At 45.5% G+C, this 19,549-nt stretch overlaps 1 protein-coding gene across 2 annotated transcripts in view; it reads right to left on the bottom strand.

Annotated features, from left to right (window-relative positions):
* Positions 1-19,549, bottom strand: part of RABGGTB (Rab geranylgeranyltransferase subunit beta) — a 497,685-nt gene that overhangs the window by 371,700 nt on the left and 106,436 nt on the right. For both annotated transcript variants that reach the window (XM_069641892.1, XM_069641893.1), the window contains one exon: positions 17,556-17,661. In XM_069641892.1, coding sequence (XP_069497993.1) covers positions 17,556-17,661 — 106 coding nt within the window. The remainder of the gene's footprint in view (positions 1-17,555; positions 17,662-19,549) is intronic.

Below are 19,549 nucleotides of genomic sequence, written 5' to 3' on the forward strand. Positions count from 1 at the left end.
CCCGTCCTTGGACTCTGCCACCCCCGTGTCCCATGGCGCACATGAGCCCAGGGCCATGGGGATGGCAGATTACTATCCAGCTAAAAGTATGGGGCTCATAGACCAGTACCTCCCAGGAATGGATGGGTGGGCATCCGGGTATGGGCACCCAAATACAGTGAAATTTAGTGGGGAACCCCAGGAGAGTAGACCCACTAAGGGCATCCTAAAAACCTCTGCCCAGTTAGGTCGGGGGGGATACTCATCAAATCCTGGCAGCAAGGAGGAATCTGAAGACTCCTCTGAATGTCACAGGACACAGGAGACGAGGTCCCCACATTCTGCCAGCCATTCCCAGATCAGACGGGCACCTCTGGGAGCAGTGATTCTGAGTCAGAGGATGAATGGACAAGGGTTACCCGAACCAAGAAGGCCAATAAGGCAAAAAGGGCCTTGCTTAAGGACCCCTTAAAACAGATTAAGGCAATCAGGAGTGTCATCACGCTTTATCACAAGAACGCCAAGTATTCTGTGTGGGAACACTTGGAGCTCTGAGCAAATGATGGAGACTTTCAATTTGAAAAGACAGCAGTAGCTGCATGCAGTACGTCAAATGGACATTCTCCCCAGAATACTCCAGTTTCTTTGTGGGGCTGGAGGACCAAAATCATGAAAGATGGTCCACCTACAGGGCGGCCATCTTAAAGCACTTTTCTGTTCACAGAAATCCCCAAGAGGCTTGCAAGGCAGCCTACAATTTGCAATGTGGGGAGGATCAGGCCCCACAAGAATTTGTGCAGGAATTGAAGCGTGCCTTTGCGCAAACTAACAAAAGAGTGCGCAATGACAGCAAAGAATTAGTTAACACTTTTTTCCATGCCTTGCCCAAATACATCATGACTCAGCTAGTGAGAGATTTTCATGAAAAAGGTCACTAGACAGGGTCATTGAACAGGCCACCCGAATCTATGCGGTGCAGAAGCCCATAGAAAATAAAAGTAATGCGCAGAAAAGCCCCAAACCGACCAGCACCCCTGCTGCTGCCAAGGTGGCAGAGGTAAAGTTGCCCCCGTTTTAGATTTGGAGATGGGGGCCTAAAAACCTGCCTGCACAGAATAATTCCAAGCCCAGAAGGCCCTCGGGCCAGTCACAAACAGGGAGTCAAGGAGGTAGTCCCACAAATGGGATCACTAACTCTGCTGATTATGTAAGTCCCCGCTACAAGGGAAACCAACCCATCCTGGGTTATATGTGGACTCCTCCAGCTCAGGGGGGGGGGTACAGCCAAGCACCTAACCCAGGGAACTTCCCTCCTAACTTCCCACAGGAGGGCAGAAATTACCCAAATCCTAGGCAGCACTTTGCCCCAGGTATCCACCCAACTTCCAGCCCCAAAATCATCCATCCTTCTTACCCCAATTCCCTGAGCCCAGACAACCTAATCCGGGAGAGGGGAGGCCAAGGGTGGAGGGGTACCCAAATCTTCCCAACCCGGGGTACTACCAGAGAAGGGATAACTACCCTTCCCGGGATCAGCCCAGGGGAGAAAACCGAACCCGGTATCAGCCTGAGCAGGTTTCACAGTTAGAGCACCAGGTCCAAAATATGGCACGGGATCTGAGTCACATGCTGAGGGCTCAACAGAACCCTCAGATGAGCATGCCGGCGCAGAATGCCCCAAACTCTGGGCCTGGTGCTCCAGAACAATGACGGGGGCTGCACCCCGATAACCCACCGGTTCCCAGGGAGGAGGCACAAGGGGAAGGGGGGTATAAAGCCTTGGAGGAAGCTTCCTTCCCCACTTGTAAACAGCCCCTGGAAACCCAGGAACAAGAAACAAAATATCCTACCCCTGAAAGTCTGCCACCCAAGGAGCAGAGAGGAGGTAGGAGAAACAAAGGACCAAACAGACTCATTTTGTGGAGGAGGTACAGATCTTCCAATTTGAGGGAGAGGGATCCGCAGAGGATCCTCGGAAAAGGATCTTCTCCTTCAGAGATGGGGGAAATCCTCCCAAAGAAAAATGGGTCCCAAGGGTTTCACATACAGACTTGGTAGATGTGGGGACTGAGCTAGTGCCGCCCATCATCTCATCCCAGAACCAACAGCATCAGAATCCCCTGGTTCAAACCCATTCTGGTGACTGCCTCCAAAAAGGGGGGGGCGACCCAGAACCGGAACCAGGGGAACCCAACATTTCTCCCATTTCTAGTTGCAAACTTTTTCTTTCATAATCCCAAGACTCTACACAGAAATCTCTTCTCATGTCCAAAACCAGAAAATTGGCCCACCAGTTGTCCACAAATTTGCATTATCTGTGCCCCCTTCAGAAGGAGGGAAGATACTATGCCCCAGTACAAGTACAGGGACAGGAGCAGGGTACAATTTTGGCACTGGATCCCAAGCTACCCTTCTGTCCAGAAAGGCCTTTGATTAACTGAATTCAGGGAGGGGGAAGAATTAACAAATTCCTCTCACCTCTGTTCCTGGACAACTTCAGAACTTTGACGGGAAGGAAATTTCTGTCGAGGGGACTGCGGACTTGGACATTAAAATAGGGCGACACAAGGTGAAACACCCGGTCATAGTAGTGTCTCCAGAGGGCACCCCTTGTTTACTAGGGAATGACCTCCTGAGAATGTTGTCACCCCTAATAGATTGCGTAAACAAGGTCCTCTGGATCCAGACTAGCCGACCAATAAAATTAAAACAGAGTATCAACCATGTTAGTTTAAACGGCACGTGCCACATGGTTGAACAAAAATCTGACCAAGTAGAATTTCACTTCCAGAACAACCAAATTCCAGACGTGACAGTAATAGCGGTAGGACAACAGACTGGTGATGGGGGGGTCCTCTCTATTTCTGAAAATCAACCTACCTTCCAGTTTAAGGTGGTATGCACACTGGAAGGAAACACTCTGAAATTCTTTACCAATCCACAATCAGACATTCCCACTCAAATAGTCCAGAAAGAAGTGAAATCGGCTCAGAGCCTGGCTGATATTCAGCAAATTCGAGAGCAGTTGTTCAACCCTGTTTAGTTAAATGAAGGGAAGGACTCTGTTCTCACCCGAGTGTGTGTGAACAACGGTAAGAGCTTCGTCAGCGAAGCCATGTTCCGCCAACTCCCAAAAGATCCAGCCATTCCCACATTCAAACTGATAGACAAATGGGAAATGGATCTGGAAACACCCAATTCCAAACATCTCCTACCAAGCAGGTGTATGCTCAAAATCTCCATTAGCAACAAGAGCATAGTCCATAATTTTTGGGTCATGCGAGACGTCACTGCCGCCTTTTACTGAGGCAGTGACATTCTCAATCGCTTTGCCATTAGTTTGGACCTAATAAACTTCAAAGCTTGGTCCCGATTAGCGGATAATCCCATGGCCTTTGATGACCCAGAGAAAGGATTTAGGTCAGCTCAATTGCTACCTTATGCAGTTGAAATTCAGATTAAAGAGTAAGTCACCATCCCAGAAAGGACCCGACAATTCTCCCTGGAAGTTAAAGTTAAAAGAGGACAAACATTGAAAAACCCTGATGCTTATATTCATCTAAATGCTTCACTCCAACAGCAAGAGTTGGGGGTAAACCCAACACCTTTAGTCTACATAGAACATGACACCATTCAATAGAGGTGGATAACAGCGACTTAAAGAGTATTACTCTAGCCGCAGGGACCATTATTGGAATGGCGGTTGATGAGCGACATTTTTCCATGGATTTAGGAAATTAACTGTTAGGACCAATCCCCAAGGACTGTTTTGACAGTGATGACCATACAACACCAGACAGGATCTTTACCCGGCATGGGGGGGGGAACTTCCTAGTGTACACTTCCTGCCCTTATGGTAAGGAAGATGTGACATGTGACTTCAGAGGGGATGAGGTGATTTTCCAGGTCCATGAGGGCAGCCTTTCCCATCTGAAGCCACCAGTCCAAATCAGCCCTTTGACCAGGGACTTTTCCACCCAGCTGGAGGAGGCCGCTGAGATAGCGAAACCCAGAAGTCTTTTCAGGCTTCAGGCAGATTATTGAAGAGAGAGTCAACCTAGCTGATGCCTGTGTGACTCTGAAGTTTTCTTGGATTTTCAAGATCTCTTTGCAGTGGACTCATATGACTGTGGTCGCACAGACATCCACACAACAACAATTCCCAAGGACCCTGGCATGACTCCAGTGTTTGTGAAGCAATATCGCTTGCCTCTCGCATCCATGGAGTCCCTTACTGAAATAATTAAGAACATTGAGTCCCGGGGGATAATCCGTCCAGTACACAGCACCTTCAATAATCCGGTGCTGGGAATATTGAAGCCAAACGGCCAGTGGAGACTCTGCGCCGACCTTAGGGAGCTCAACAAACTGGTCCATACATCCCGATGGCCTCTTCCCTACATTGACCAAGGGCTGGCCCAGATCCAGGGGTCACAGGTATTCACTGCAATAGACCTGACCAATGGGTACTGGACTGTGCCTGTCAGTAGGGAGGACCAATACAAACTGGCTTTTACCTTTGGGGCCAGCAGTACACATGGACCCGGACTCCCTTCGGATACCTCAACTCTGGCAATGAATTCAACATTTTCCTACACAAGGCCATGCCCGACCTGGGTGCGAGGGGTAACCTGGTTTATGTAGATGATGTCCTCATCAAAAGTTCATCTGTGGAGGAACACCTAGAGGAGATCCGTTATGTTCGGACACAGTTGAGGGCCGCCGGAGCAAAACTTTCCTGTCCGAAAGCACAGTGGTGTAGAACCCGTGTTAATTTCTTGGGGCATGAGATTACTCCTCAGGGTCTCTGTCCCCAGGAAAAGAAAGTGGAAGCACTTCAGAAACTGAAAGACCCCACAACTCTGTGGGAATTAAGGAGCCTCTTTGGACTGACTAATTACAGGAGTAAGTTCATTGAGGGCTACGCGGAGATCCCCGATTCATCTCTTGAGGGGGGGGGGTCAAGTGGGAATGGGGTCCAGAACAATCTGAGGCAGTAAGACAACTCAAAAGAAGCCTTTCATAAGCGCCTTGCCTAGCTTACCCTGTCAGAAACAAGGAGTTCTTCCTGGAGACAGGGTTCTCTAATACATACTTGACCGCAGTATTATATCAAAAGCATGACAAGGTCAATAAAGTAATCTTCTATGCGAGTAAAACTTTATCCTCTGTGGAGGAAAAATTCAACGACTGAGAAGGCACTCCTGGCAACGGTGTGGGCATTGAAGAATTACTGCCCGTTTATCCAGGGGGAACACATCATAATGTAGACTCCACACCAGCCTCTGCAATATCTCCAAAGTGACAGAATCCGGCCCGGAAATGTGAGTAATTCCCGAATTACTTCCTGGATTCTGTCAATGCAAGGCTTTCCTGTGGAGGTCAGATATGGCCAAAACAAGAAGAGTCCCCTCGTGCAAAGTCTGGCTGACTTGCATGATTGTGCCAGAGAAAACTGTCTCGAGGACGAGAGTCTAAAAATCAAGGACAACATGGAGGCATACCTTAATTCCCCACACAAAGTCTTTGAAGAAGACAAATGTGAGGGAATGCCCACTGTCTATGTGGATGGATGCTCTTACCATGTTGACAACAACGGGGAAAAAGAACTTGTGGCCGGCGTAGGGAATGCATGGGTGAATGAGTCCCCAGAACCCTCCGCTGGGTACAAGATTGGTCCCCGAAGTAGTCAGGTGGCAGAGCTGATGGCTGTGCATCAAGCTATCCTCACTGCTGTCCAACATCAACTCCACGAACTGGTCATAATCACAGATTCGGATTATGTACGGAACGGGTTCGTGGAGCACCTGGTTAATTGGAAAACCAGAGGCATGTTATGTGCCAACAACAAACCCTTGAAACATGGGAAGTTAATCCAAAATATTGATGATCTGGTCACCTTGAATGGGATGACCATCTACTGGAAAACGATCAAGGGTCTTTCCAAAGTAGAGGGACCAGACAAAACTGGAAATGACTTCGCTGATCAGCTGGCCAAAACCGGGCCATCCAAGGGAATCTAATAGAGATCGAGTCCCTGTCGGGGGAAATCCAGGTCACTGCTATCACTAAGTCCCAGACAAATGCTCACAATGATCTTTCAACTGCACAATGGAGTAAGGAGACCCCAGATGCTGATTTGATTACGGCTCAGAAGGGGGATCCAATAATTGGTAAGTTTTACCAACACATTGAGGACCCTGAGAACTTTCCCCTGACGGATACCGATTTAATTGGGAAAGAGGACCTGAGAGTGTTGATGAAATGTCCAAAAATGTTCTGAATCCAAGACGGTGTGTTGGTAAGGAAATCCCAAGCTGGTCATGATCAGTGGGTGGTTCCTACCTCATTCCGAAGCCTGATGTTAAGTCACGCCCATGATGCGGCCACCGCCGGTCATAGGGGGTTTCAGACAACACTTGAGATCTTAAGAGAGCTTGCATGCTGGCCACACATGAGGCAGGACCTCGACCAATACTTGAAGGGGTGTCTTGTGTGTGCACAATTTCAGCCAACATCCATCACACACCGTGCGCCTCTCCAAAAGATGGGGATGGCACTGCCATGGTCAGATTTACAAGTCGACTTCATAGGGCCTGTGATTCGCTCCTCTAGGGGGAAAAAGTACATGTTGACTGTGACATGCTTATTTATTAAATGGGTGGAATGTCTCCCAGCCCCAAACTGCAAGGCAGAAACAGCAGCTGCCCTGATGATCAACCACATCTTTTCGCGTTTTGGACTACCCCAAAGGATTGAGTCAGACAGAGGTAGCCATTTCACCAGCGAAGTAATGACAAAGACGTGGGATATACTGAGGGTTAAAAGGAAGCTACACATTGCTCACCGGCCAGCCTCTTCTGGAGAGATACAACAAAACCATTGTGAGCATATTCAAAAAGATTGTGGCAGATTCTGGGCCAAGTTGGGATATCCGATTACCTCTGGTCCTAATGGCCATCAGATCTACCCCTTCATCTGCAACTAAAATGTCACCGTTTGAGCTGATGACTGGACGCAGGATGGTGCTTCACCAGCATTTGCTCTACAGGACCCAAGAGCAGACATTGATCAATGCCTCCACAACTCATGAGTATGTTGAAAATTTAAGGAAACACCTTCAACATGCTTTTGACTATGCTCAGCAAAATCTAGAAAGATCAGGCGATAGCATGAAGACCCACTATGACCTGAAGACCACCAGGAAAGAATATAATGTAGGAGACCAGGTTTATCTGTACAGTTTCCAAAGGATGCAGGCCAAACAGTGGAAGTTTCTGCCTACCTGGAAGGGACCTTTTGATCTCACCAGTCGTCTACAAGATCTGCATCCCCAAAGGCAGTTTGGCGGAAGGGGAAGACAAATGGGTCCATATTAATCAGTTAAAGTGTTGCCATCCCAGGCACACTCTGCAGCAACTGGAGAGTCCTCTGGAACCCCAGAGGGGGCTGCTCCGGATTAATACATTTCCAACCCTAAAATATTCCACATATAGTGTATGAAATACCATAATAAGAATGAAAATGTCTCCCAATTAAAGTATGAAATACCATAATAAGAATGCAAATGTCTCCTGATAAAAAAAATGTACATTAATAGTGGTGGGGAAATGTCTACGAATAGGTTTCTGCCGCTTTTGCTTTGTCATCCTAGGAGAGATGAAACCATGGAGACTGCCGCCCTAGGAGGACGACCCGGGGACCGGGAGCAAAGATCCGAGGGGCCCGGAGTACCGCCCAATACTGCCATCAGGACCGGCGAGGAGAACCGATTGATCCACCCTGATGGAGGGAAAGGTGCCGAACTTTGTCATCTGCGGAATCAGAAGAAGAGGAGGCGAACATCCCAGTCTTGCAAGTTCCATTGATGGAAATCAACGCCATCGCAAGAGGGGGGTGTGTGGGATGTTTTCACCCACGCATCCAAGCCCTACAACATCGCGGGCAGCAGAAACAGAGTGGCCACCGGAAAGCATGCTGCTTGCCAGAGATCATCCAAAAATGCACAGTAAAAAACCTGAAAAATAGGCTGCCACCCACTTTTGCCATGTCAGTGAACACAGGAGATCACTGCCTAGAACCACCGTGGGGATACCCACACAGCAGCCTGAAACCACTTGGAAATAGCAATACTAATTGCCAAAAGCAACCCAGAGCGGTTTGGGAATTCATTTTCTTGATCGTCAAAATTGCTAAAATCATGGCTCACAAAACAATTAAAAAGATCCCACCTCCTTGTTGGGGGGTCAACATCATTCTCCTGCAAGCATCTACATGAATCTGAGGTCCACAGAAGTGCATCCATATTTGAACACAGTATATTTCGAGGATTGCTTACTGGTAAGGCAGCTGTCAAAAATGGGTGCAATACGGGTGCTCGACACTGACCGGCGCTAACGATCTAAATTCTGACAGGAGACCTGTATTTCAGGAGCTAAACAGTAACCTGAGTTAGCTGAGACTTCAAAGGCTGGCTGTCCCCGGGAAGCCTTCACACCTAGCCTTCTCAGCAACAGCACAGGAAATCACATGGTCCTGTTGATTAATAGGGAGGAGATTTTCCCTGCAGCCTGGAGAAAGGAACAATAGACTCTTGCAATTGAATAGAATATGCTGATTTGGGTGTGCCTGAACAACCCTGCTCTGGGGGAAGGCAAGACATCTGATCTCTGAGTCAAGCCAAGTTTCTAGGGGCGGGGACAAACCAATGGGTGTACTGAAGTAAAAGCAAATATATGTTTCATGAGAATACTGATAACTAATTATACCAAGCGGACAAAAATGTACAAATTGGAGATTCTTAATATGAAAAATTCACTCACAATTTGAGACTAAGTTGGACGCTGTGGGATGTTCTGAGGCCAAGCCCTGTAATTGTTAATATTGCAGACACAGTGTTTATGCTAGGAAAATGAAAACTTACTGTAATATGCACAGAGAGGGGGTGTATCTCAGTGTAAGATTTGTTGCAAAACCAATATGGCGAAACCCACTAAAAGCGCAAAATGTTGTCATTTCTGAACCCAAGCTCATAGAAACATGTGATTTGAACCAAACTGTACCTTAAGCAATCTGTCATGCAATTCAGATAATATTAACAAGTTGTGTATATTGTAAATATGTGTTTTATGAAAAATAAGATATGTTGTATGGACACAAAGGGGAGTGTCCTTTCCTTGAGCCATAAAGATGATACCTGATGACACATTCTGACTCACAACTCCGTTCTCCAGTCAGAGGACAGTACATCCTTTACACCATCACGATTCTCAGAGGGTTGGGCATAGGAAGTCAGCCTCCACACCCCCTTTGAGAACACACAAAAAGACTGCTGAGACCCAAATGGACACTCATTTTTTCCACTACTCATCGATTCCTGCGCAGCACTCTGCCCAACCATATCCAGACAAAAACTCCAGGAACCAAACTCTAGAACTAAACTCTAGAACCTTAAGCAGGGGCCTAACACAAAAGCTGAACTCTTCTCAGCAGGCCTCAGAATCCAGAAACCTAACCAAACTATTCAACAGCCGGGCGAGTTGTTTGATTCTGGCTAGAACCCTGTTCCAGAACCATATCCAGACCCAGAAAGCAGGGCTGTACCCAGAACCTGGCAGACCCAAACCAGACCACTGTGAGCTGCCGATAGCAGACCAGAGGCCCCGCTGTGAGCAGAACCAGTGCCAGAGACCGTCCCGTGGCGAGAGAACCGCAGACCAAACCTGACCAGATCTGTGAAGCGGTCCATTCCCTTCCAAAACTAGGAGTGAGTATCTAGAACTGTCCAGAACCCATCTCTTAGTTTAAAGTAATCTTATTCAAACCATTTCAACCTGTCCAGAACTGCATAGAAATCGTGTGTCCATTCTGTGATTTCAAAGCTGCAAAAGTGTCATCTGTCATGCTGAAATCTTGACTTCATTTCTGAAAATCTACCTCCAGAGAAACGTCTGTATCCTTTGAACCGTATGTGCTAGAAGCGTTTAACTGTCATCTTAAAGCTAAGAACCTAAGCTTTCCAACAAACCCAAAACAACCTTCTAACTCCTTATACTTTGTCCGCAATCACGGTTTACACACTCGGAAAAGTACAGCGAATTGCAATTTGGCTCTATTTCACCACTTGTAAAAATAGCTGCTTCTTGCTTTCCACTGCTGAAATTCGTTTTCAACCTGATAATCACTCCTGAATCATTGGTAGTGTTGACCTGAACTAATTCAAAGTAGCCATCACCTACCTGAATCTCCTAGAGGGAATTAAAATCATTTTTACCATATTTTTCACTTCATTGCAATCACATTTAAAAGTATTTGGCCTGTGTTTTAAAATCATCCCTGTTTCTCTAAGCTTGCTGGGGGGGGGGGGGGACTGCTTCCGATTTTATTCCTGAAAACCTGTGTGCCCTCATTTCCATCTCTTCATATTGCATAGGGGGGAAGTGGGTTGTCACAAGGGAGAAAGTGATCATATTATCTCTTGATGAATCCATATCGAGTTTTATTTCTGTGCCTGCATTCTTTCCATCTTGCATTTCATTGAAGCGTATAAGTATTCTCTGCTACTTTATCCTTCCGATTCCTACTCCTTTCTGATTAAAGAGTTGTCGCTATTGTAATATTACCCAATACTGATCATATTCATAAGTGTGCTATCAAATATTAATTTATTCATACGTGTGATATATATATATAGTTTAATGTTTCCAATAAACCTTTTAATTTGCAAAACAAACCTACCTCTGGGCTCAGTGAGGACAGGGGGATTCAAAGAGAGGGGCGTAATATAAGGGTTTATCATCCAGATTTAAGAACTTGACATCAAAATCTATAAATAAGGACTTCCCTTGGGCATCCCAGACTAGACATTGACTTAGTTGGATTGCTGGATTGAAGTCACTTACAACGCAGATGCAGCTGGAGTGATGAGAACGAGATGAAAGATACTGGAAGACATTGGGTTACCTAAATTTGAGCAGAGAAAGACACTGGAAGCCCCCATTACATTAGAGGAGTTAGAAACAGTGGTCAGACAGTTGCCCACCAGCAAAGCCCCTGGAACAGATGGGCTCCCTAGCGAGTTTTATAAAACATATAAGTTGGAGGTGCTCCCCCCCGTTATTGAAAATGCTAAATGAGGCGTTTGAGGTTGGGAGATTACCAGAATCGCTGAGAGAGGCAATAATTATCCTGCTTCTCAAGCCAAATCAAATAAGCCTAGCACAGATTGCGGGTCGTAAAGACTGCTATCCATGCCAAACCAAGATAGTAAAATACTCACAGCAGTGCTGGCAAACAGGCTTGGCCGGGTTATAAACAAAATTGATACATCATGATCAGACAGGCTATGTTCCAGGTAGAAGTATAGCCGATAACCACAGACGGCTTCACCGCGTCATTGAACAGACAGAAAGAGATGCAAATGAAGTGGCAATGGTCTCGCTTGATGCGGTGAAAGCTTTCGATTCAGTGAGGTGGCCTTGGCTGATGGCGGCCTTGAAGGAATATGGAATGGGGTCTGGGTATTTGAGGTGGGTGACGCTACTGTATAGCTCGCCGATGGCTAGAGTCAAAACGGGAGCGATCATCTCTGACAAATGGCAACTCAGCAGGGGTACCAGACAAGGCTGCCCATGGTCCGCGATGCTGTATATTCTCGCACTGGAACCCCTAGCGATATACTCGAGGCAACAATATGAAGAGATAGGAGTCCACACTAGAGAGGGGCCGCACCTCATATCACTGTATGCAGACGAGATGCTGTTGTACCTGAAGTACCCGGAAGAAAACCTGCAATATATCCTAGAAGTGATGGAACGATTTGCGGTTAACCCTGGGAAGTCGAGTATATTTCCCCTAGAAAGATACAAGGGTACTGCCCAAGACACTCTGCCGGTACTACAAATACCTTGGGAGATTAGCACATTCCAATGCCTAGGGATTGATATTTATCATGAGGTGGAAGAAGAACATAAATACAACACAGAGAAAGCAGTAGCCAATATTGAAAACAGCATGAAGTTCTGGGCTAAACTCCCCCCCTAGCTATGATAGGAAGGTTGGCATTGCTGAAAATGGTTGTGTTGCCTAGACTGTTGCACTTTTTTGTGAATATCCCATATTTGCCACCCAAACGCTTTTTTGGTAAATTACATAGCTTATGTAGAGGTTTTATCTGGCACAACACCAGAAATAGAGTTGCTCTATGGAAACTACAAAACGCGTACGAGAGAGCGGGAATAAAACTGCCTAACAGATATATCATTTGGCGGGGCAGCTACAGTATGTGGCCAAGTGGCTAACTGAAGAGACAATAGCAGAGTCCAGACTGCTGAGGGCTGAACGTGCACCCTTCTTTCTGAAAGAACTAATATGGCTGCCAAAGTCAGAGCTGAAGGGGTGACCAAAATTGTTAGAACTGGGGTGGAAAACATGACATAAGGCATGCCAGGTCATGGAGACCCCGACACCGTGCTCCCCCAAAGCGCCGCTAGTAGAACTGAGGGGAGTAGACGAACAACTAAGAAAAACGATACGTAGGCACTGGGAAACGGTGGGCATAGCAACACTGGGGGATGTGTGGCGGGAGGGGAGGGCAGTGGAATTCACAACATTAATGGAGGAAACCGGAGTGCACCAGATTGGTAAGGCAGATAAAAGCCTCATGGTTGGAAATAGCATTTGAAGACTAACCAGACTCGGCTATAGAGACAATGTATGACATCTCAGAGGGGGGGCATGAGGTATCCCGGATATATGAGCAGCTAATGTCCAGGTTGGGGAAGGAGGTAACCCAGCTAAAATGAGAGTGGAAGAAGGACGCAGGGGAACCCATGCAAGATGGGCAATGGGAAAGAGCACAGAGGTACCATAAGAAGGTGTCCAGGAACGCTAGATTACAACAGATGCAGCTGTATGTAACCCACAGTGCCTACATGACTCCTCAAAAGATAGCTCAATTTTAGAACACAGACATACAAATGTGCCCCAAATGCGGGGAAGTGAATGCGGGGATGACACACATGTTTTGGGCATGCCCACAGATTTGGTAATTCTGGGGAGAGGTTACCCACCACTTCACTGAGAAAGGTATTAAACTAGATGTAGAATCGGTGTGGACATGCATGGTGGGAGGATTCCCTAGACCACGTAAAATAGAGCATGTGTGCAAATTCAAGGACTTGGCTTACATCCTGGCCAAACGCAGAATATTTATGGGGTGGAAAGCGAGCCAGAGACCCAGGTTAGAGGTGTGGCATGATCACTTAAAATGGACAGAAGCAGAAACAGTAGCATGGTATGAAGCGACCAACAGGTGGAGGATGATATGGGAACGCTGATGGCCTGGAGACAGCTAGTAGCCCACTAAGTGAGCCCACGGGCGCCGGCATAAGCGAACATGATACCTCTATGAGCACGGATGAAGAGGTGCCCCAGGAGGAATAAGGTTAAAGGTGCGATAAGGTAAGCTCGAGTTAAGGGGGGGGGGAAGGGATGACCGTGATAAACATAAGTTAATGTATATGATGTTTGGATACATAATATTTTCACTACCGGGCGTGCTGTGATGTTTGTGTTTGTAACGAAAAATAATAAAAATTGTTTAAAAAAAAAAGTATGTAAAAATAAATTATACATTTAAAAACACAACACTATACTTTAAGATACCAAGTATAAACCTTATTTGAAATACCTAATAGTAGTTCTAGGGAAGTCAAACCTTTTCATACACATGGAGTATAGGTCACACCTATTCTTGGGGAGTAAAAAACCAATGGCTACTTTCACAATTACATTCAGTAATGCAGGGGCAGTAGACCCTACCAGTTGTACAGTGACTCTCAGTACAAATCACATAATCGGTCAACTGGACCATATACTGACTAGTGGAATACTTATTCAGGTGCAGTAAAAACCTATAACTACTTTTGTGATATACTAGGAGAGTAAAACGGAAGGATGTAATATTCAATTACAGGTGCTTTTGAGATCAGTGAACCACAGATAGAGATAAACTGTAACTATTATAACTTATTTTTGGGAAAGCACACAGCTAACTCAAGGTAAGTAAAACCCATATACTTTTTATATCTCACAAGCAGTCCATGTTAGATCTTTCCCAGCTATAAGGATAACTGAAGTATGACTGATCAGGGACAGTTAGAACCACAGACTCTCGGTTAGATGGCACAGCGAAAGTAAAACGCAATGTTACACTTTACTGAATGACTCAAAGTTATTCTAGGTAGGCAACAACCCAACACAGACTTATTCTGGACAGGCTAAAGTGGCTAAAGTGGTTGAGAGCATGCATCTGTGCCTGGGACGTTTAAAACAGGATCACCAGAATGAAGCTGTTGGTGGGAACGTGCTGCTGCTCTTCGTGCTACTGCAGTATTGAGAGAAGGACATTGGAGCCAACCCACTCATTCATTGACCAGAAGCCGGCTGCATGAAGAAGATTCCACGCGGGAACGCCAGAAGCAAGTGCAGGGCTCCTGGGCATTCGTCGTTGTAAAGAAGCACCAAGAGACTCACCAGAGACCCACAAGGAGAAGAAGACACCCCCAGCCGGGACCACGAGAAGTCAGAAAGCTGAACAGCGTAAAGACAAAAGCAAACATTGGCTGTCATGGGCAGGCTGCGAGCAGACCGGGAAACGCCACAAAGAGCCTGTGAGTTCATGTTGGGAAAAAGAAAACACTGGGGCGTATTGGCGAGCATGCCGCATGTTAAAAAGTGAACAATCCAAAGTGGATAAAGGAAACCATTTACTTACGCCAAAAGCGAGAAAGTAAATTTAAATCTCTCACAAAAGGGAATCTTTAAAGTTTGCCTTATGCATAGAGAATAAGAAACAGTAACAAGTTAATATTTACTGGACAAAGTGAATTAGCCAATAGCGCTGAGGTGGTAACATACCAAGATTGGAAGTGTGAGCAAAATACTACCAAGGCAATATACTATGCACAAAAGGAATTAGCCAGAAGGGCCAATTTGCTGAATTCTCAAAAGTGGAGTTGCAGACACAGGGAACTACAAGAGTATGAATACAAGAAGCCCTGGCAGGAGAGTATACCAGCCAATTCTACGTCTGTGAATACAAGAAGTCATAGCAGGAGTTTACACTAGGCAATTTCAAGTATGTGAATCTAGCAAAACAGAAAGACCCTGGCAGGAGAGTATATCAGGTGTCCAAACAATCAAAAGGCTAAAGATATGCGAGCCTAAATGTGATATTGATTAAAAGAAAAGATCAGAATTGTTATTTTCAGAAAAACGTAAAGGAATCCAAGGGAAAGGTAGCACCCTCTTGAAAAACTTTGTTGAAAGTTATTTATTGTGTTTTCCACTTTTGAACATTTATAAAATACTAAAAACCAGAGAAAGACAAGAACTACTGTTTGTAATAAACAGGAAGAAGAATCCATGGAAAGAGAGACACCCTATGATTAAGGAGCAACATCCTTGAGACACTTTATGTTGGAGTTATTTATTCTTTTTTTGAATACTTTTGAACACCTTAAGATGTATTTCCTTAGAATGTGAAGGTCAATATAGTACTTGGGACACAGGATGGTTTTGCTTTGGACATTCTGACACGGACAGATCCTTTGTTTTGAGTTTAGGTAGGCAAACCGCTCTAGTGCAGGGACAGCGAGGTATGTTCCCAAACCCTTTTATTTATCAATGAAAGTATTTAGCTAACACCATGTTTCAAATGTGTCCGAGTTTCATTCCTGACTTTTCAAACCATGTAATAGGAGTGCCTGTGGTAGGAGCACATGTTGGAGTGTGTGTTATTTAAGCATGTGTCATAGGAGTGTGTTGTAAGAGGGTGCATAGTAAAACTTTGTTTTACTAGTGTTAATATTACAAATGTACATGTAGGGTTTTAATATAAAATGTAACTATTCTACTCATGCATTGTATGCCTCCTAAAGTGTACATTTTCGTATAAAAATAAATGTACATTTTTGTGTTGAAAGTGTACATTTATTCCACCACTTTAAAAACGCCATCAAGGTCAGCTGTGACTTGCCTTTCATGTGGGTTTTTACGAGACGTTAATTGTGTAAATGTACTAAGAATAAAACTCACAGGCTCTTTGCATGTGTTTGCAGCACACCTTGTATGCGCAAGTGTGGTAGGAGTACGTGTTGTAAGAAGGTGTGCCATAGAACCATTTGTTGTGGGAGTGCATCACGTCATGTGTAGTAAGCGCATATGTAGTAGGTGCGCATAGGAGTGTGTGTTGTAGGAGCGCATATTACAGCAGTGCGTGTCGCAGAAGTATGTCTCAGTGTGTGTGTGGTAAGAGCATGTGAGGAGCACATGTGGTAGAAGCATGTGTGGTAGGAGCATGAGAGCGCACATGTACGTCTACATGTTGTGTGGTAAGCACATGTGTATTAGGTGCCCGTGTCATAGGAGCACATTATTACTATTCATAGACACAATGTTAATATTACAAACCTATGTGTAGGGTTTTTATTTTAAAATGTACCTCAATTTTGCTCACGCATTGTATAACCTCCTAAAGGGTACATTTCATATGAAAAGTGTACATTTATTCCATCACCTTAAAATGGACAAAGTCAACTGAGACTTGCCTTTGATGCAAGTGTTTAGATGTTGTGTAATGTACAAACTGTAAAAATCATACGCTGTGTACAATACGTATGAAATATGCTGATTCATTCTGTGCATGTGCCATATATAGATACATTTAAAATGTAAATTCTCAAAATCGGCAGTCCATTTTCAACATTTTTGTTCAGTGTGGCAATTCCAGATAACATCTAGGTGCCTGCAAGAAATTTGATAAACCGAAGTGCTCAAATTTGAGATTTAGGCCGGAAAAGAAAAAAAATTCCAATGGGAAAACCCCATGTTAAAAGCTGTTCAAATTGCAATCAACATTTTAAACCATGACACTGTTAATGTGCAAATCTGATATTGCGCATGCACAGGTGGCCGCCTCAAAGTATTTTCCCATTTTTTCATGCAGGTGTTCGAATGCTATTGAGAAAAGTAATTTTCTGAAATGCCATAGTAACTTCGTCTTAACCTTAACTATGATGCTCATTACCGGGTTGCCAGTATCTCACTGGTAATTCTGGCTGGATACTTGCAAACCTGCCTTACCGATATTCCGGTATTACCAGGATATTACGGGTGGCGGAGTGACGGCAAGTTCCCATTCCCATGGAGTCCAACAAGACTCCATGGGAATCCATGGGATAGGACTCCATGGGATGGGATTTACTGAATCACTGGCACCGTTAGTAACAGTGCCAGTGATTCAAGCATTTGGTTGCCGGTCGGGGCCTGAACTCCTGGCAGGTCAGGCCTGCCAGGAGATCTGTGGTCCCCACCGGCAAACTTGAAGTGTTCCCGTCCGGTAAAAAAGCCAGAGCTGGAATTACCAGCATTTTGACCGGACCGGCACACTTGCTAATAGGCTGTATGCCTTGATCTAGCACAAAGGCATAATATTCACATACATACACATTTTTAAATTGTCAAATTATCCCAAATGTGTCAGGCCACCTATATGGAAAGGCACATAAACTTACCCCATTTATCACCAGCGAACGAACCATCTTCTTGCTGCAAGCCTTTCACGTAGTCAACAATTCTTTTTACATCAATAACATTAAGACTATCATAAAGGGTAAGAATCTGTAAAAGGAAAGAAAAGAACATTTTTAAAAATCAGGTCTAGACCTCTTCCATAATTTTTCTTTAAAATAAATGTGTTCATCCACTTTAACACTTTGTAAGGCCACAGCAAATCAAATGCAATTGTCCATTGAGTTTTCTATATAGCTTCATCTAGCCCTCTCAGATATATACCAGAGTTGTAAGTATTGCGTACTTAAGGTAAAGTTGGTCTTTGTCTACCTAGTGGAAGAGTACTTCTTGATATACCTATGTCTTTGGTGCTATCTGGCAAATCCATATCCAACTCTGATCCTTTTTGGATATTTTTGTGCCAATCCATGTATTGGAGATAGATATATAACTATATGTGGTCCCCAAAAAAGCACTTACCATACAGAGACTGATGTGAATGTTTTGCTCTTCACTACAGCAAAAACGGATGGACTGTGTTAGGAAAGATTTCCATGTATGTGTAATTTCCCCTCCAGTTGTGTACCCCCCATCTTTTTTTGCTGCTGTTTAACACCATAGTCTGACTTTGCCAGGGGAGCCCAGACTTATGCTGCACTCCTCTGGGCTTTCACTCACTTTTATTGGGAAACTGACATGCCCTTAAAACAGTAAGTACTGGGAGACTTTGATTCCCTTAGTCCTTTTCCAATGTTGAAACCTATCTGCAACATGTTACAAGTGTACAATGTACCTTCCAGTACAGTGGACTTGGGGTCTCAGTCAATTCCAAAGGCCCTAGATACTCTCAAAGGATTTTTTAGGAGATTGTGCAGATGTGTCATGGACAGGGCTGGTGGCAGCTTATCTTTTCATATAATGTTAACCCTTTCCTGCCAAGTAAATTGCGTTTGGCCCGAATAGGTGGCCTGGCTCCAAAATGGCCATGCCACGAGGTTCTTTGTTCTGTCCTTTGGCCATCTGGCCCCTTCGCCTTCCCCAGATCAAGCCAACCCGGGTCAGTCCTTATTTGGGCAAACATTTTCCTGGCAAAACGCCAAGCTTTCACAGGCTTCTGACTGCCTTGTGTGTGTGCCTCCAGGATGTGGGCTGGGATGTCTGTCCCCAACACACATCCTGGGTGCCAGAGAGTCTGGAGTTCTGTGAATGCCTGGGACCACTGTGGTCCGTGATTGGTCCACGTATGGTATGCCTGAATGTGAGCAGATCTCCCATTCGGGATAAGAGAAGCCCCCACACAGCCATATCATGTCGATCTCTGGAGTTCTCACTGAACGAAGGACAGGATCCAAGTATCCTGAAGCTAAGAAGCCGAGTCGAGGAACCGCTGGTGACCCGCTGGAAGGTTTGGCACCCAGAGTCCGCTGTCGTGGGACCCCTCTGCATTTGGTCATCCTAGAAGGTCTTCAAAGACGCTTCGACCCATTGGAATAGTGGGACCAACTATTCTCGGCACCTTCACCAAAACCTGCAAGTAAGCCTCCTCGTAAGTGTCCCTGGGCCAACCAGTGGACTGACCAGTTTACACAGGACCTTTGCTCTGTCTCCGTTGCCGTTTCGAGAAGGCCCTTGAAACTTGGTATACTGCTAGTTCTGTGTTCACGGCACCCTCAAACCGAACTTTAGTACACTTGGCGTTCCCAGGTCTAAAGTGAGACGAGTGCACCAGAACCGGAGCATATGCGGTTACCGTGTCACCCAGCAGTGGTGACGACCTTTGCAGGTGCGCTGCATTTGTGCCCCTCTTGCCCCTGAAGCCTGCAGCAGTGAAACAGGCCCGATTCATCCACCAGGCGCCACTGTCCCGTTTGGGAATCATCGCTGTATCTTCATTGCTGAAAGACGCAAAGCCGCCAAATTGCTGCACTTGAACCTGCAACTGAAGTGGACTCGACTGCTGAAGTTTGGTCCGGAGTGAGCCGGGGGTCGGTGAGTA

The sequence above is a fragment of the Ambystoma mexicanum genome, chromosome 1q, assembly GCF_040938575.1.
Source record: "Ambystoma mexicanum isolate Mex_15411 chromosome 1q, UKY_AmexF1_1, whole genome shotgun sequence".
NCBI lineage: Eukaryota > Metazoa > Chordata > Amphibia > Caudata > Ambystomatidae > Ambystoma > Ambystoma mexicanum.